This window comes from Salvelinus sp. IW2-2015, linkage group LG15, assembly GCF_002910315.2.
Source record: "Salvelinus sp. IW2-2015 linkage group LG15, ASM291031v2, whole genome shotgun sequence".
Lineage (NCBI taxonomy): Eukaryota > Metazoa > Chordata > Actinopteri > Salmoniformes > Salmonidae > Salvelinus > Salvelinus sp. IW2-2015.
Genome location: NC_036855.1, coordinates 32,112,829 through 32,132,921, shown reverse-complemented (window position 1 = coordinate 32,132,921; position 20,093 = coordinate 32,112,829). Strand labels below are relative to the sequence as shown.

The following is a 20,093-nucleotide window of genomic DNA, read 5'->3' as shown; positions in this document are numbered from 1 at the left end:
ACCAGTACGTCTCCTTGGGCCGGCTACATGGCACCAGCCTTACGCATGGTGTCCCCGGTTCGCCTACATAGCCCGGTGCGGGTTATTCCACCTCCCCGCACTGGTCGGGCGACGGGAGCATTCAACCAGGTAAGGTTGGCAGGCTCAATGCTCAAGGGAGCCAGTACCCTGCACGGTCCGGTATTTTCCGGCGCTACCTCCCGCCCAGCCAGTACCCACCAGTGCCTACAACCACGCACCAGGCTTCCAGTGCGTTTTCAGAGCCCTGTTTCCTCCTCCACGCACTCTTCCTATGGTGCGTGTCTCCAGCCCAGTGCCTCCAGTTCCGGCACCACGCACTAGCCACCTGTGCGTCTCCAGAGCCCTGTACCACTGTTTCCTTCTCCCCGTACTCGTCCTGATGTGCGTGCCCGCAGCCCGGTGCCACCAGTGCCGGTACCACGCCCCAGGCAAATAGTACGCTTTGAGAGTCTAGTGTGCCTGTCCCTGCTCCCTGCACTAGCATGAAGGTGCGTGTCCTTTAGCCCGGTGCCTCCAGTTCCGGCACCACGCACCAGGTCTACAGTGCGCCTTATCCGGCCAGAGCCATCCGTCTCCCCAGCGCCATCTGAGCCATCCGTCTCCCCAGCGCCATCGGCCATCCGTCTCCCCCAGCGCCGTCTGAGCCATCCGTCTCCCCAGCGCCGTCTGAGCCATCCGTCTCCCAGCGCCGTCTGAGCCATCCGTCTGTCCGAGCCATTAGAGCCGCCCGTCTGTCCCGAGCCGTCAGAGCAGATAGTCAGTCAGGAGCCGCTAGAGCCATTCGTCAGACAGGATCTGCCAGAGCCGCCCAACCAGACAGGATCTGCCAGAGCCGCCAACCCGACAGGATCTGCCAGAGCCGCCAACCAGACAGGATCTGCCAGAGCCGCTAACCAGACAGGATCTGCCAGAGCGCCCAACAACAGGATCTGCCAGACGCCAACAGACAGGATCTGCCAGAGCCGCCAACCAGACAGGATCTGCCAGAGCCGCCAACCAGACAGGATCTGCCAGGAGCCGCCAGGGGACTGTTTCGGTTTGTTTGTTCATTTTGTTCGTTCGGTTTTTATGTAGTCATTTCCCTGTTCGTGCGTTCTTCGTGTTACATGTAAGTTCTTACGTCCAGGTTTGTCTACATTCGTTTTGTTATTTTGTTAGTTAATTCAAGTATAGTTCGTTTTTTGTCTTCGTTGTTTTGTCGTGTCTAAATAAATATCATGTCTAAGTATCACGCTGCGTCTTGGTTCAATCCATGCTCCTCCTCTTCGGATGAAGAGGAAGAGGAGAACCGTTACAATACCAGTCAGTCTCTCAGAGCAGCCTTAAAATGGCCTTGCAATGTATAAGCCCCGAGATAGTTTGGGTGAATTCCAACTTCTTTGTATAATATTTTTTCTTTCCAAAAAGTGTCAGAGTTATCAATAAAGACAACATTGACAGTTTGTTTTCTTCCTTTGAATTTGTCTCTTGGGTGTGAACGGTTTAGGCTATTAGCTATTAGCACCCCACAAATGAAAGCTAAGACTCCCAGGAACATATATGGGACTTCTGCATAGAATGACTGGGGAAATGAATTGAGCTTCTCAATTTAAATCAAATCAAATTGTATTTGTCACATGCTTCGAAAAACAACAGGTGTAGACTAGACTTATCCCAAGCTAAGCTAAAACTCTCAGGAACATGTATTCTGTTCTAAGAAAGATGAAAAACAAAATGATTGCCTGATGATTTTCTTTCTGCTTTCCTGAATTATCCATAATGCATTTCAATCATTTGAAAGCAGACTTACATTTGGCATTACCTGATTTGACATATCTTTGTGTTATTTATAAGGCCAGATTCAAAAGCTTCATCATATAATTTTTACAGATTTGTTTCAGATATGCCCATGGCCCTACAATATCAAATTCAATAGTGTGATGGTCCATGTTATCACATTTTTTGTAAAATATGTGTGAATATGGCAGTAAATATTGTACAGAAAATGCATGTATTCAGTTGAATGCACTCTACTTTGGTATTGTAAAGCTCTGCCACATCTCTCCTTTGAAAGAGAACTAACTGAGTCATTGGATTATGATTTCAACACCAAGCCCCATCATCATGTGCTATGAGATTGACAATAATTGTAAGCATGATATTTTATTTTACTGAAYTGTGTGTGTGTGTGTGTGTGTGTTTGCAAMTTTTRATTTTCGTCAAAAACAAGTGCCTTTGTTTTGACGGCCTGCATATGTGCAGTTCGCGCGACACGCCCATTAGACCTGATGACGCGTTCCTTCGCATGAGCTTAGCTAGCTAACGTCGCAATGACATCGCCTTCAAGCGTGATCAGGGATTTCTATTGAAGAAGCTGTTTCTACATATCTTAATACTAAACCATCTTTGGTAAGATTGTGAGGGCGCTTTGGTAACTGTGGAATTCTTTAAGACATTTGGCTCATTGGACAGGTCAGAGTCTATGTTTGAAGTTGTTGAGCATTATGGAGTTTCTTGGCAATACACTATAGATGTACAGTATGTGTACATACTTGTTTGCTGTGGCAGGTGGGACGGTGCAAGTTATCTGAATGTTCTATTTATATTCTATTGGCTTTTGAATAAAATTGACATGAGTGGATTATTTGTTCTTAATGTGCACCTGATGCATTTAGCTGTTGAATGTATTTTTTTKTTTAACTATGTAAGTCAGTTAAGAACAAATTCTTATTTACAATGACGGGCTACCGGGGAACAGTTGGTTAACTMCCTTGTTCAGGGGCAGAATGACAGATTTTTACCTTGTCAGCTCAGGGATTCAATCCAGCAGCCATTCGGTTACTGGCCCAACGCTCTAACCACTAGGCTACCTGCCGCCCCTCTGTGGCAATTCCGCTGGTGTCACCCTCATAATATAAATAAAAAGACTATCAAAGGAATGCTTTGAGAGCACACTTACTGAGAGATTGGATGAGTGAGAGCTCCTGCATGATTGTTTCATTCCCTTATTGTTGTCTGTTTGAGCCGCAATAACCTTCCCCCTGCCACTAATATAATACCTGATAGTTTCTTTCTCAGCTAGAGCCCTTTTCACAGTGCAATAGGCTCATGGTGCCACAGCCCAGGCAGAAATAAGAAAGGCAAAAAAGACAAATAGATTTCTTGGGATCAATCTCCCCCATCTGAGCTGACAATATGGGTCTGTGACTCAGTCCCGAATGCCACCCTAATCCATATATTGCACAACTTTGGACTAGAGCCTTGGGCCCTGGTCGAAAGTATTGCACTACATAGGGAATAGGATGCAATTTGGGATGCTGCCTGTGTCTCTGTGAGGACAACCTGGGAGCCGTCTGTCTGTCTGTCTGTCTGTCTGTCTGTCTGTCTGTCTGTCTGTCTGTCTGTCTGTCTGTCTGTCTGTCTGTCTGTCGCTCGCACTGCATGAGTGCTCGTCCATTGGCATCACGCCTCGTCAGAGAAGAATGGTAAATCTATTCCTCTCTTTTCGAGATAAAATGAAAGGTTTATAAAGGAATTCCTTCATTGAACACTTCACTGGTGCTCCTCACCCCCATCTTTGACTCTTTCTTGAATTTTTAAGAGCTGGCAGCTCCCTCTTGTCCTAACTCTCTTTTGTCTTCCTTCTATCCCTCCATCCCTACCCCAGCCCAAAAGCAGCTCTGTCTGTCTGTCTGCTTTCCAAGCCGAGGGATAGATGAGTTAGGGATGTGATGAGGGCCTCTTGCACCTTTAATGGAAGCTGAAGTAATTATTAATTGGATCTAGTGTTTGAAATGGGCTGCGTCCCAAATGGCACCATTTTTTTTTACCAGTCTCGTCAAAATTWGTCCACTATATGCCCTTTGGGACGCAGCCCCTGTGTCAGACAAGAAGCAGCCGTCTGCAGTATAATTTTTTTCATAATACAATCTCACCATCCACTTCCCAGATGCCCAATATGGCACTCTGGGAGACGTCCAATGGCATAACAATAATCAGAAAATGTATCAGAATGTACATGTGCAATTCATTCCATAATTAAAACCCCCCCCCCCCCCCCTTTTTCCTTCTAGAGTCGGAAACATGCCAATAAAGTGCGGCTGTATTACATGCTACATCCCGTGGATGGAGGCTGCCCAGCAAAGAAACTCCGAACAGACAATGTGAGTACAGCAGCCACTACTACTGTAAATGATACATCTCACTGTATGTGTGTTCACACTTCTACAATGGTACCGTACATTTGTTTTTTTGTGTGCAACATTTTTGCAAATAGCACGGCCTATAGATACAAACTCATCTTGTCTCATCTCTGGCTGCACTCACTCACAGTCACAGGAGTGGTCAACTTTTGCTCTGGGCCCTCCTGTTATTGATTCCTACCACTATGTCTTGACCCTCTTGCCTCCTGTCAGAATGGTGAATAGATAAGTAGCAACACATTTCTGGTTGGCTGAACTGAACCAACTTGGTGGAAGTGAAAGTGAAAGCCGCAGGATCCAGGATGCCAGAGGAAGCAGAGTAGCTTTCCGTCAAGTGAAAAGAGAACATTGAGAGAAAGGGAGGAACATCACCTCTCCCATGTAAATCAGAGTACATGCCATTTTTGACAGTTGCAATTATGTTCTGCTGTCAGCCCCCGGTCAATACGTGTTTGGCGTGTGCTTAAGCTCTTCCTTCTTGCCTGAGAGAAAGTACAGGGGAAATGGGTGGTGGCTGTGTGGGTTTGTGCTAGCTAGCACCTATGCTTCTATCTATGCTGAATCACTGAGCAAAGAAGAAGAGACCGAGACAAACAGTTGTTAAGCTATTTGCAGGTGGGCATTCTGTTCTGCATTAGGATAAAACCTGCAGCATTTGTGTTTTATCAGCATTCTGCACATTCACAGTTACATRCTTCTTTTGTGAGAAAAGGGTTTATATAATATTATCATATCAACGTGTGTATGCTTGGCTTTTGGAGTTGAGATTCATTGGTGTTGTGGGGAGACAGCGGCAGGGGAGGGGGGGGGAGAGAAAGAGTAGAACCGTCGCAGTAGTGTCAGATTGGGATTGTGTAGATGTGAAGAAGTGAAGAACAGAGCCATATTGCGTGTCTCAGTTAGAGTGAGTAGATCAGTCAGGAGAGTAGCCTCAGACTCAGGCCTCAGCTGTGATTAGTCTCAGGCCTCAGCTGTGATTAGTCTCAGTTTGCCAGCTATCAGTAAAGAAGATTTCCTCCTCTGGATCTGATAAGGACTTGTCTGGGGAGAGAGCTCTATCCCTCCTCTCTCTACATTTGAGTCATTTAMCAGACGCTCTTATCCACAGCTATTTACAGCAATGAGTGCATACATTCCCCCTTGGGAATCGAACCCACAACCCTGCCGTTACAAGTGCCGTGCTTTACCAAGTGAGCCACACGGGACCCTCTCTCACCCCTTCTCTCCCTCCGTCGCTCTGCCTGTCTCACCTCTTCCTCTCTCGCTCCCTCTTTCTCTCTCCCTGTCTTCCCCCCTCTCTCTCTATCCCCCTCCTCTCCCTCTGCCTGCCCTGCTCCTTTCTTCTCCCCCTCTTACCTCAGAGCTGTTGATTAGTTCTCATCACAGGAAGACACTGTACAGAAGCCAGCCTGCAAACCTGGGTTTAGAGGCCAAATTAGAAACCGCTAGGGATTGTTTGATCTGGACATTGTGCTGTTGGTTTCATGTGTTTTCCATGTTCACAGAGAGCTATCACTACCATTCCTTACAGATGCTTTTTGAAACCATTTGTAATTGTATGTCACCGATCCCTCCGGAACTGTCATTACGCACACCTGGTCCCTATTCCCATTTGATTAGTAATTGTATAAGTGTGCCCTTTGTTCACCATTGTCCTGTCGATTATTGTTCCAATGTCTGTTGGTCGTGTGAGTACRTGTGCTGTGCTGTGTTGTTTTGGCTTTCGTGCCGCGTGTATTGTGCAGATGATTACGGGTCTCGTCCTGTGTGATAATCATTGTGCGATTGTGTTATTTATTTGAGGTACTCCTCACTCTTTTTTTGGGTCTCAACCCTGTGTTTGGTATACGTGTTTGTTTGGTCTTCGTCCCCGTGCCTGTACACGGCACGCTGTAATTTGGGTAAAGAAATTTAAAAACCTATAACGCATTCCTGTGTCTGTCTCCCGACCCTTTATACCAACGCCAACGTGATATTGTAACTTGATGGCAGACGTTCTATTAGTTATCCCACTTTGACTTGGAGTCCTATATAGCTACGATACTATACTTTACGATACAATAACTTTATTGACCATTTACATGGAAATTCAACTAGTTGAGATGCCTTCCTTGATGGTCCWGCTCCAATGCTCAAGGTAAAAACATGTCCTATATTCCGTGAAAAATAGCAATAACGTTGCCCTTGGATTTCTCACATGGCCAGCTCTCATTGATGACTACGSGTTTACATAAATATCATAACACCCGAGTTATATTTGAAAATATAACTGCCAGACCAGTAAAATGTATTACTGTATTACCCACTGCAGCGGGCATGCAGTCCTCGATAGGGGGATTAGTATTTATTCATTTCCCTACATGAACAGACTGCAAAAAATAAACAGCTTCCAAAAATGGCAACTGGGGAATAGGCTGCTGGAGGTAGCTGAGGCAATTATTTATCTTCTCTAAGGCCCTATTTTACCTTTTCATCTGCTTTTAAGATCAAAGCTCCAATACTGTTGTCTATTATGGGTCGCCGTCCTCTAGAGTAAGTGTGTGCTCTGTACTCTCTGTGTTAGCAGGGGAAGCTATATCATTGGTCACTTCCCAACAGCTGTTGTGTTCTGTTGTGTTCTCATGCTCAGCGTCCGTGGTCCTGGATACTGCGGTGTCGCTGAGCAACACACCAGACCAGAAGAACTGCACTGGTCCAGCGATCACAGCTAATTTCATGGGAAGAGAGGTTGCTGGTCTGTGTCATCCAGTTTAGTTCAAGCTGGGCTTTGTGCTGGGTTTGTAATGTATTGTCTGAAATGTATAATAGATGGTTATCTTATAATCACTTGAACGAAATCAGATCCATAAGGGAGGGATGTGTTTACGTCGATGGGAAGTGCTTTATCAGTGAGTAATGTATTGGGRTGTGTCCCAAATGGATGGCACACTATTCCCTATTTAGTGCACTACTTTTCACCATAGTCCTATGGGCCCTTGGCCAAAAGAAGGGCACCTAGTTGYAAAGAGTAGGTGGGGTGAACGGACTACAGTGGCAACATGCTCTTCTAGTCTCCTCCCCAAACCTACTAATGGCATTCCCATTTTTTAGGCTTTCCATCATCTTCAACCTCGGCTAAATGAGCAGTTTAATAAAATCCATTATCCCTGCACTCCCTGAACCAATAAGTGAGCATGACTGCTCACACACCGCACCCTTTCTAAGAAAGTAAATGACAACAATGAAGAACTCTTTTCAAAAACAATCTTAGAATTCCTTAATTCACTCTCTTCGTGTTTCAATTGCTAAGCAACTYCTCACACTTTCTTTCCCCAGGTAGTAACATACTGTATGAAATGTGCATGTATTCCCGTCTCATTTGCTGTCAAAGCTGCTTTGCTTTTCACCCAAATGATCTCTTCTCCACAAAATGAAAGAGCATTCAATTATTTGTCTCATCTATTTTTGACTGGATTATGATGATATCAGCAGGCTGTGGCGTTATCAGACATTACAAAACTCGCTCTGTCGTGGGATGTTCAAGGCTGAGAGAAACTGATTGATGCTCKATCTCCGAGACTCATTATCTGTAGTTTGAGTCACAAGCCAACGCCACTCCATAMCTGGTTGCTTAGTGACAATGATATAGTGATTGTAAATACTCAGGCTGSGTTCCAAATGGCAACCCATTTCCAATGAGTCGGCGTCATTAGTCTGTTAGTTTGCATTGTCTCCTAAGCAGAAATCCCTTTCACTCAACCTCAACCGGAGTCCTGTCCACAGACACTATGGATAGATCCCAAATGGCACCATATTCCCTAGTGCACTACTTTTTGACAAGACCCCCATGGGCCTGAATAGGGTGCCAATCGGGATGCAAGCCCATAACAGCCAGTTTACTACACTGCTCTAACAAGCTGACATGCTCAGTCTGCAGCCAATCCAGTCACAGACAATAAACGGCAGCAAATCACAAGAGAGAAAGAGAAGACTGCCATGGCCATATCCATCTGTTTTGTACTGGATCAGCCTAGCGGCATTGGTTCCTAATAGATACATGGCCCCCGAAGGACAGTTAAAATCTCCTCCTTAACTCCTGGTCCTGTAACTCAATGCAGAAGCCATTAAAGAGGATGCAATTAGAGACAGGGGAAGACTTTTGGGCTGATTGAATATCTCCTCAGAGCCTCACTCCTATTTAATTAGTGGTGTTTAAATCAACCCTTCATGGGCCGTAGCAGGATATAGTTCCAGGGGAGGAGAGGAGAGGGATCCGGTTTCAGCGGTGAAAGAGATTGAAGTATCCCAGAGAGCGAGAGAACCCAAAAATAAACTGTGTACAGTAGTATCTCTCTCTCTCTCTCTCCAGTGCATCTGCTCAGTAACTCTCTGTGGTATTACAGTTTTCAGTCTTCAGCTCCTCTACTACTCCACACAGAACKCATCCCAGTGGCTGATCTCATTATAAGTTGGCAGAAAAGTTCTGCCTTTCTGTGCATTTTATCACCTTGCCTAAGGCTATGGTTACCATAATGTTATCCCCTCGATGCTCATCCTATGCACTCACACTATCCACTGTCATTCTCTATTGACTGTAACAGCAGGTGTGAGTTGTGATGTTTTCAGTACTTTTTGCAACAAAAAAATGTTTGTTTAATATTGTTGATAGCCTTTCCAGTACTTTCCAAAAGGACATGTTTCCTTGATTGGGGAAAATATAGTATCTGAAACACAGATTGGATGTGACTGGGCCGTGGCTGTTGCATGGCTTCAAGGTGGCGACATCTAAAAATACACAGAAGAGAGGGGGAGAGAGAGAGAGAGAGAGAGAGGGACAGAGGGACAGAGAGCCCCTGAAGGGTTGGCAGAAAGCGAGGGAGGTAGAGAGAGATAGAGAGAGAGAGAGAGAGAGAGAGCTCCTGGGGGTTGGCAGAGAGGCTGCGTGGTGGTGTCTGGCCAGTCAGTGCGGCCTGTGTCTAGACCTGGCTGAGCTGATCTCAGCTGACAACTGTGGCTGGCTAATCTGACCGCACGCAGTACGTTCACCGTGGTAACCTGCTCTCGCGGAGGTGGAACGGACAATGAATGGCGCATCAAAATTAATCCCACGACCCACGTCTCTTTGGCAACATGTTCACTATTACCTGTCTTCCATGGGTTGAAAACAATTTATTTCGACGGCTGAACATATCCCCCTACGGCAGGGGTGTCAAACTCATTCTGAGGAGGACAGAGTGTCTGCTTGTTTTTGTTTTTTCCTTTCAGTTAAGACCTAGACAACCAGGTTAGGGGAGTTATTTGATGAATTAAGGTCACTAATTAATGATCACGCACAAGGGAGGAGAGAACCCGCAGACACTCGGCTCTCCCCGGAATGAGTTCGACGTGACCTACGGTGTAGTTTTGCCTACATATGCAGTTTTGCGACATTAGATTTCAATATTTTGCATGCTGGAGTTATTGTTATTGATATTGGTTTTGTTTGTGAGAAAAGAACACTACTTCATCTTATTAAGGATCGGACCCTTTTTTTCAATTTTCGCCTAAAATGTCATTCCCAAATCTAACTGCCTGTAGCTCAGGATGTGAAGCAAGGATATGCATATTCTTGATACCATTTGAAAATAAACACTTTGAAGTTTGTGGAAATGTGAAATTAATGTAGGAGATTATAACACATTAGATCTGGTAAAAGATAATACAAACAAAAAAACATGCGTTTTCTTTTTCATCTTTGAAATGCAAGAGAAAGGCCCTACATTAACATAGGAGCCGAGGTGTAATATAGATTTTGTCCACAAGATGGCAGCAYTGTGTGAAGGTTTCAGAATTACCTCACTCCACAGCATTTTGCATCAAGTCTGCCAGGAGTTTGCCCAAATGTGCCGAATTGGTCAATTTTCAAGTAAGTAATTGTAGAGTACATACAAAAATGCTATGGTAATATTTTTTTTTAGTTTACACACTCCCAGGAATGTCATACATGATGGATCATTAGCTTCCCTACAGAAAAGACACATCTAGATGGCCGGGCCATTTGTCCATTAAAATAACATCAAATTGATCCGAAGTACAGTCTAGACATTGTTAATGTTGTAAATGACTATTGTAGCTGGAAATGGCTGATTTTTTATGGAATATCTACATAGGCGTACAGAGGCCCATTATCAGCAACCATCCCTCCTGTGTTCCAATGTCACGTTGTGTTAGCTAATCCAAGTTGATCATTTTTAAAGGCTAATTGATCATTAGAAAACCCTTTTGCAATTATGTTAGCACAGCTGAAAACTGTTGTCTGATTAAAGAAGCAATAAAACTGGCCTTCTTTAGACTAGTTGAGTATCTGGACATCAGCWTTTGTGGGTTTGATTACAGGCTCAAAATGGCCAGAAACAAAGCACTTTCTTCTGAAACTCGTCAGTCTATTCTTGTTCTYAGAAATTAAGGCTATTCAACGCAAGAAATTGCCAAGAAACTGAAGATCTCGTACAACGCTCTGTACTACTCCCTTCACTGAACAGTGCAAACTGTCTCTAACCAAAATAGAAAGAGGAGTGGGAGGCCCCGGTGCACAACTGAGCAAGAGGACAAGTATATTAGAGTGTCTAGTTTGAGAAACAGACGCCTCACAAGTCCTCAACTGTAGCTMCATTAAATAGTACCCGCAAAACACCAGTCTCAACATCAACAGGCGACTCCGGGATGCTGGCCTGCTAGGCAGAGTTCCTCTGTCCAGTGTCTGTGTTCTTTTGCCCATCTTAATCTTTTATTTTTATTGGCCAGCCTGAGATATGGCTTTTCTTTGCAACTCTTTTTTATTCAACCTTTATTTAACTAGGCAAGTCAGTTAAGAACAAATATTCTTATTTACAATGGCGGCCTACACTGGCCAAACCCGGACGACACTGTGCGCCGCCCTATGGGACTCCCAATCACAGCTGGTTGTGATACAGCCTGGATTTGAACCAGAGTCTGTAGTGATGCCTCTAGCACTGAGATGCAGTGCCTTAGACCGCTGCCCCACTCAGGAGCCCCAACTGTATATCAAACCAGTTGTCGTGATAAAAGTGTTTTGTTGTTGTGCATTATCCTCAAACAATGGCATGGTATTTTGTCTGTAATAGCTACTGTAAATTGGACACTGCAGTTAGATTAACAAGCATTTAAGCTTTCTGCCCATATAAGACATGTCTATGTCCCAGGAAAGTTGGCWGTTGTATARAYRGTTTTKTAGTCACATTATCGCATATTGAGCAACAACCATCCCGGTTTAGGGACACTATCTAAATCGGTAGTTGCTCAGTATTAGTTTAATTGGATCATAGCACCATGTTGTTTGTGGACCCCCATTGAGACAACAGTCATTCTGATTTCATGTTGCATTATTACTTTGTACTCCCGCTGCTTGTTCCTGTGTGAAGCTCCCAGTTCGGAGACAGGAGTCATCCTACTACAAACCGATAGGAGACACAGGTTCCACAGGTGTCTGGGGCTCCTCTGCCTGCTGAGAATCCTTGTTGAGGACGCCCAGTAGCAGTCAGCAAGAGAGAGATGGAGAAAGCGACGGAGAGAGAGAGAGAGACTGAGACAGAGACAGAGACGGGGGAGAGAGAAAGACGGCGACAGGGACAGAGAGAGACAGGGACAGAGACCGAGAGAGAGACAGAAAGAAAGAGAGCGAGATGGAGCAGGGAGAGCGAAAATGCCTAGGGCTGATGTCTACACAGGTTGGCATCTGCTGGTCTGTACAGAGGTTGGCATCTCCAGGGACACCTCTTCATGTTTACTCAAGACAAATCTCAGACTACTTTGCTTCTCATAAACAAACTTGATTGCAATTCATAAATATATTAGCTACATTTATTCAAATGATGAGGAAGGAAAGTTGGATTATATAATTTTGGTCTCCCTGTTTGTAAAATATTAAGCTTAGATTTATTACCATCAAGTCAACAAAGGCTTTATTTAAATGTTTTTTGAAGCACCTCTGTGAGCATCTGCCTGTTTTTCATGAACTTGAATAAGTTCTTCTTATGTCCTATTTGTACTTAATTATCTCTAGAGGCTAGCTGTTAAATGTGCAATATGCAAAAATCGCTCCTCCATTTCCTGGTTGCTAAAATTAGAACAGTTCGCCTAATTTCAGTTTATGTAACAAAACATGCAATTTATAGTGTAGAGAATAATTGTACCATCTAAACCGTTGTGAAATATACACTGCTCAAAAAAATAAAGGGAACACTTAAACAACACAATGTAACTCCAAGTCAATCACACTTCTGTGAAATCAAACTGTCCACTTAGGAAGCAACACTGATTGACAATAAAGAGAGATTGTCCAGATTGGGATTGTGTAGTATGTGAAGAATGTGAAGAACAGAGCCGATATGTGCGTGTCTGCAGTTAGAGTGAGGTAGATCAGTCAGGAGAGTAGCCTCACTCAGGCCAGCCTTGTGATGTCCTCAGGCCTCAGCTGTGATTAGTCTCAGTTTGCCAGCTATCAGTAAAAGAAGATCTCCTCCCTCTGGATCTGATAAGGACTTTGTCATAGGGGGGGAGAGAGGCTCTATCCTCCTCTCTCTACATTTGAGTCATCTTATGCAGACGCTCTTATCACGCAGCTATTTACAGCAATGATGCATACATTCCCCCTTGGGAATCGAACTCCAACAACCCCTGCGCGTTTACAAGTGCCGTGCTTTACCGCAGTGAGCCACATCGGGACCCCCTCTCTCACCCTTCTCTCCCTCCGTCGCTGCTGGCGTCTCACCATCTTCCTCTCTCCCTCCCAATCTTTCTCTCTCCCTGTCTTCCCCCTCTCTCTCTATCCCTCTCAGACTCCTCCCTCTTGCCTGCCTGTGCTCCTTCTCTTCTCCCCCTCTTAACTCAGAGCTGTGATTAGTTCTCATCACAGGAAACACTGTACAAAGCCAGCCTGCAAAACCTGGGTTTAGAGGCCAAATTAGAAAACCGCTAGGGATTGTTGATCTGGACATTGTGCTGTTGGTTTCATGTGTTTTTCCAGTGTTCACAGAGAGCTATCACTACCATTCCTTACAGATGCTTTTGAAACCATTTGTAATTGTTAATGTCACCGATCCCTCCGGAACTGTCATTAACGCACACTGGTCCCTATCCCATTTTGATTAGTATTGTATAAGTGTGCCCTTTGTTCACCATTGTCCTGTCGATTATTGTTCCAATGTCTGTGGTCGTGTGATACCTGTGCTGTTGCTGTGTTGTTTGGCTTTCGTGCCGCGTGTATTGTGCAGATGATTACGGTCTCGTCTCGTGTGATCATCATTGTGCGATTGTGTTATTTATTTGAGGTATCTCCACTCTTTTTTTGGGTCTCCAACCGCTGTGGTTTGGTATACGGTTGTTTGGTCTTCGCCCCGTGCCTGTACACGCACGCTGTAATTTGGGGGTAAAGAAATTTAAAAACTATAACGCATTCCTGTGTCTGTCTCCGACCCTTTATACCAACGCCAACGTGATATTGTAACTGATGGCAGACGTTCTATTAGTTATCCCACTTTGACTTGGAGTCCCTATATAGCTACGATACTATACTTTACGATACAATAACTTTATTGACCATTTACATGGAAATTCAACTAGTTGAGATGCCTTCCTTGATGGTCCTAGCTCCAATGCCAAGGTAAAAACATGTCCTATATTCCGTGAAAAATAGCAATAACGTTGCCTCTTGGATTTCTCACATGGCCAGCTCTCATTGATGACTACGGTATTACATAAATATCATAACACCCGAGTATATTTGAAAATATAACTGCCAGATATCCAGTAAAATGTATTACTGTATTACCCACTGCAGCGGGCATGCAAGTCCTCGATAGGGGATTAGATTTATTCATTTTCCTACATGGAACAGACTGCAAAAAATAAACAGCTTCCAAAAATGGCAACTGGGGAATAGGCTTGGAGGTAGCTGAGGCAATTATTTATCTTCTCTAAGGCCTATTTTACCTTTTCATCTGCTTTAAAGATCAAAGCCTCCAATACTGGTTGTCTGATTATGGGTCGCCGTCTCTAGAGTAAGTGTGTGCTCTGTGACTCTCTGTGTAGCAGGGGAAGCTTATATCATGGTCACTTCCCAACAGCTGTTGTGTTCTTGTGTTTCTATGCTCAGCGTCCGTGGCTGGATACAGCGGTGTCGCTGAGCAACACACCAGACCAAGAAGAACTGCACTGGTCAGCGATCACAGCTAATTTCATGGGACGAGAGGTTGCTGGTTCTGTGTCATCCAGTTTAAGTTCAAGCTGGCTTGTGCTGGGTGTTTGTAATGTATTGTCTGAAATGTATAATAGATGGTTATCTATAATCACTATTGAACGAAATCAGATCCAATAGGGAGGGGATGTGTTTACGTGATGGGAAGTGCTTATCAGTGAGTAATGTATTGGGTTGTGTCCAATGGATGGCACACTATTCCCTATTTAGTGCAACTACTTTTCACCGATATGTCCTATGGGCCCTTGCGCAAAAGAAGGGCACCTAGTTGTGAAAGAAGTAGGTGGGGTGAACGGACTACAGTGGCAACATGCTCTTCTAGTTCCTCCCCAAACCTACTAATGCATTCCCATTTTTTAGGCTTTCCATCATCTTCAACCTCGGGCTAAATGAGCAGTTTAATAAAATCCATTATCCCTGCACTCCCTGAACAAAAGAGTGAGCATGACTGCTCACACACCGCACCCTTTCTAAGAAAGTAAATGACAACAATGAAGACTCTTTCAAAAACAACTTTAGAATTCCTTAAATTCACTCTTTCGTGTTTCAATTGCTAAGCAACTACTCACACTTTCTTTCCCCAGGTAGTAACATACTGTATGAATGTGCATGTATTCCCGTCCATTTGCTGTCAAAGCTGCTTTGCTTTTTCACCCAAATGATCTCTTCTCCACAAAATGAAAGAGCATTCAATTATTTGTCCCATCTATTTTGACTGGATTATGATGATATCAGCAGCTGTGGCGTTATCAGACATTACAAAACTCGCTCTGTCGTGGGATGTTCAAGGCTGAGAGAAACTGATTGATGCTCAATCTCCGAGACTCATTATCTGTAGTTTGAGTCACAAGCCAACGCCACTCATATCTGGTTGCTTAGTGACAATGAATATAGTGATTGTAAATACTCAGGCTGGTCCAAATGGCAACCCATTTCCAATGAGTCGGCGTCATTAGTCTGTTAGTTTGCATTGTCTCCTAAGCAGAAATCCCTTTCACTCAACCTCAACCGGAGTCCTGTCCACAGACACTATGGATAGATCCCAAATGGCACCATATTCCCTAGTGCACTACTTTTTGACAAGACCCCCATGGGCCTGAATAGGTGCCAATCGGGATGCAAGCCCATAACAGCCAGTTTACTACACTGCTCTAACAAGCTGACATGCTCAGTCTGCAGCCAATCCAGTCACAGACAATAAACGGCAGCAAATCACAAGAGAGAAAGAGAAAGACTGCCATGGCCATATCCATCTGTTTTGTACTGGATCAGCCTAGCGGCATTGGTTCCTAATAGATACATGGCCCCCGAAGGACAGTTAAAATCTCCTCCTTAACTCCTGGTCCTGTAACTCAATGCAGAAGCCATTAAAGAGGATGCAATTAGAGACAGGGAAGACTTTGGGCTGATTGAATATCTCCTCAGAGCCTCACTCCTATTTAATTAGTGGTGTTTAAATCAACCCTTCATGGGCCGTAGCAGGATATAGTTCCAGGGGAGAGAGGAGAGGATCCCGGTTTCAGCGGTGAAAGAGATTGAAGTATCCAGAAGAGCGAGAGAACCCAAAAATAAACTGTGTACAGTAGTATCTCTCTCTCTCTCTCAGTGCATCTGCTCAGTAACTCTCTGTGGTATTACAGTTTTCAGTCTTCAGCTCCTCTACTACTCCACACAGAACACATCCCAGTGGCTGATCTCATTATAAGTTGGCAGAAAAGTTCTGCCTTTCTGTGCGCATTTTATCACCTTGCTAAGGCTATGGTTACCATAATGTTATCCCCTCGATGCTCATCCATGCACTCACACTATCCACTGTCATTCTCTATTGACTGTAACAGCAGGTGTGAGTTGTGATGTTTTCAGTATTTTTGCCAACAAAAAAATTTTGTTTAATATTGTTGATAGCCTTTCCAGTACTTTCCAAAAGGACATGTTTCCTTGATTGGGGAAAATATAGTATCTGAAACACAGATGGATGTGACTGGGCCGTGCTGTTGCATGGCTTCAAGGTGGCGACATCTAAAAATACACGAAGAGAGGGGGAGAGAGAGAGAGAGAGAGAGGGACAGAGGGACAGAGAGCCCCTGAAGGGTTGGCAGAAAGCGAGGGAGGGTAGAGAGAGAAGAGAGAGAAGAGAGAGAGAGAGAGCTCCTGGGGTTGGCAGAGAGCTCCGTGGTGGTGGTGTCTGGCCAGTCAGTGCGGCCTGTGTCTAGACCTGGCTGAGCTGATCTCAGCTGACAACTGTGCTGGCTAATCTGACCGCACGCAGTACGTTCACCGTGGTAACCTGCTCTCGCGGAGGTGGAAACGGACAATGAATGGCGCATCAAAAATTAATCCCACGACCCACGTCTCTTTGGCAACATGTTCACTATTACCTGTCTTCCAGGGTTGAAAACAATTTATTTTGACGGCTGAACATATCCCCCTACGGCAGGGGTGTCAAACTCATTCTGAGGAGGACAGAGTGTCTGCTTGTTTTTGTTTTTTCTTTCAGTTAAGACCTAGACAACCAGGTTAGGGAGTTTTTGATGAATTAAGGTCACTAATTAATGATCACGCACAAGGAGGAGAGAACCCGCAGACACTCGGCTCTCCCCGGAATGAGTTCGACGTGACCTACGGTGTAGTTTTGCTTGCAGCACATTAGATTTCAATATTTTGCATGCTGGAGTTATTGTTATGATATTGGTTTTGTTGTGAGAAAAGAACACTACTTCATCTTATTAAGATCGGACCCTTTTTTTCAATTTTCGCCTAAAATGTCATTCCCAAATCTAACTGCCTGTAGCTCAGGATGTGAAGCAAGGATATGCATATTCTTGATACCATTTGAAAATAAACACTTTGAAGTTTGTGGAAATGTGAAATTAATGTAGGAATTATAACACATTAGATCTGGTAAAAGATAATACAAACAAAAAAACATGCGTTTTCTTTTTCATCTTTGAAATGCAAGAGAAAGGCCCTACATTAACATAGAGACCGAGTGTAATATAGATTTTGTCCACAAGATGGCAGCAATGTGTGAAGGTTTCAGAATTCCTCACTCCACAGCATTTTGCATCAAGTCTGCCAGGAGTTTGCCCAAATGTGCCGAATTGGTCAATTTTCAAGTAAGTAATTGTAGAGTACATACAAAAATTATGGTAATTTAGTTACACACTCCCAGGAATGTCATACATGATGGATCATTAGCTTCCCTACAGAAAAGACACATCTAGATGGCCGGCCATTTGTCCATTAAAATAACATCAAATTGATCCGAAGTACAGTCTAGACATTGTTAATGTTGTAAATGACTATTGTAGCTGGAAATGGCTGATTTTTTATGGAATATCTACATAGGCGTACAGAGCCCATTATCAGCAACCATCCCTCCTGTGTTCAATGTCACGTTGTGTTAGCTAATCCAAGTTGATCATTTTTAAAGGCTAATTGATCATTAGAAAACCCTTTTGCAATTATGTTAGCACAGCTGAAAACTGTTGTCTGATTAAAGAAGCAATAAAACTGGCCTTCTTTAGACTAGTTGAGTATCTGGACATCAGCATTTGTGGGTTTGATTACAGGCTCAAAATGGCCAGAAACAAAGCACTTTCTTCTGAAACTCGTCAGTCTATTCTTGTTCTGGAAATTAAGGCTATTCAACGCAAGAAATTGCCAAGAAACTGAAAATCTCGTACAACGCTCTGTACTACTCCCTTCACTGAACAGTGCAAACTGTCTCTAACCAAAATAGAAAGAGGAGTGGGAGGCCCCGGTGCACAACTGAGCAAGAGGACAAGTATATTAGAGTGTCTAGTTTGAGAAACAGACGCCTCACAAGTTCACCACTGTAGCTTCATTAAATAGTACCCGCAAAACCCCAGTCTCAACATCAACAGGCGACTCCGGGATGCTGGCCTGCTAGGCAGAGTTCCCTTGTCCAGTGTCTGTGTTCTTTTGCCCATCTTAATCTTTTCTTTTTATTGGCCAGCCTGAGATATGGCTTTTCTTTGCAACTCTTTTATTCAACCTTATTTAACTAGGCAAGTCAGTTAAGAACAAATATTCTTATTTACAATGGCGGCCTACACTGGAAACCCGGACGACACTGTCGCGCCCTATGGGACTCCCAATCACAGCTGGTTGTGATACAGCCTGGATTTGAACCAGTCTGTAGTGATGCCTCTAGCACTGAGATGCAGTGCCTTAGACCGCTGCACCACTCAGGAGCCCCAACTGTATATCAAACCAGTTGTCGTGATAAAAGTGTTTTTGTTGTTGTGCATATCCTCAAACAATGGCATGGTATTTTGTCTGTAATAGCTACTGTAAATTGGACACTGCAGTTAGATTAACAAGCATTTAGCTTTCTGCCCATATAAGACATGTCTATGTCCCAGGAAAGTTGGCAGTTGTTATACAATGTTTTATAGTCACATTATCGCATATTGAGAACAAACCATCCCGTTTAGGGACACTATCTAAATCGGTAGTTGCTCAGTATTAGTTTATTTGATCATAGCACCATGTTGTTTGTGGACCCCCATTGAGACAACAGTCATTCTGATTTCATGTTGCATTATTACTTTGTACTCCGCTGCTTGTTCCTGTGTGAAGCTCCCCAGTTCGGAGACAGGAGTCTCCTCATACAAACCGATAGGAGACACAGGTTCCACAGTGTCTGGGGCTCCTCTGCCTGCTGAGAATCCTTGTTGAGGACGCCCAGTAGCAGTCAGCAAGAGAGAGATGGAGAAAGCGACGGAGAGAGAGAGAGACTGAGACAGAGACAGAGACGGGGAGAGAGAAAGACGGCGACAGGGACAGAGAGAGACAGGGACAGAGACAGAGACAGAAAGAAAGAGAGCGAGATGGAGCAGGGAGAGCAAAATGCCTAGGGCTGTGTCTACACAGGTTGGCATCTGCTGGTCTGTACAGAGGTTGGCATCTCCAGGGACACCTCTTCATGTTTACTCAAGACAAATCTCAGACTACTTTGCTTCTCATAAACAAACTTGATGCAATTCATAAAATATATAGCTACATTTATTCAAATGATGAGGAAGGAAAGTTGGATATATAATTTTGGTCTCCCTGTTTGTAAAATATTAAGCTTAGATTTATTACCATCAGTCAACAAAGGCTTTATTTAAATGTTTTTTAAGCACCTCTGTGAGCATCTGCCTGTTTTTCATGAACTTGAATAAGTTCTTATGTCCTATTTGTACTTATTATCTCTGAGGCTAGCTGTTAAATGTGCAATATGCAAAAATCGCTCCTCCATTTCCTGGTTGCTAAAATTAGAACAGTTCGCCTAATTTCAGTTTATGTAACAAAACATGCAATTTATAGTGTAGAGAATAATTGTACCATCTAAACCGTTGTGAAATATTTTTCAATACCCAATAATTGTATTTTCAGCTGTTTGAAAACTTAAGAATGGGAACCATAGAAACAGCACACATCCTAGACTTGCTTTCAATGAGAATGACAGATCTTGTCACGTTCTTGGAAATTAGCGGACCAAGGTGCAGCGTGAGTATAGTTCCACATATTTATTTAGGTGAAACTACAAAAACAAATAACAAAACTTACAAAGACCGTGCGCCGTAGTGCCCAAACACACTAACACAAACAATATCCACAAATGCAGGTGGGGCAAAAGCCTACCT

The 20,093-nt window shown here is 43.9% G+C and overlaps 1 protein-coding gene across 1 annotated transcript in view; it reads left to right on the top strand.

Moving 5' to 3' along the window:
- The window catches only part of LOC111975140 (zinc finger matrin-type protein 4-like), a 186,331-nt gene that overhangs the window by 79,829 nt on the left and 86,409 nt on the right, over window positions 1-20,093 (top strand). The window contains exon 3 of the mRNA XM_070447089.1: window positions 4,074-4,163. Coding sequence (XP_070303190.1) covers window positions 4,074-4,163 — 90 coding nt within the window. The remainder of the gene's footprint in view (window positions 1-4,073; window positions 4,164-20,093) is intronic.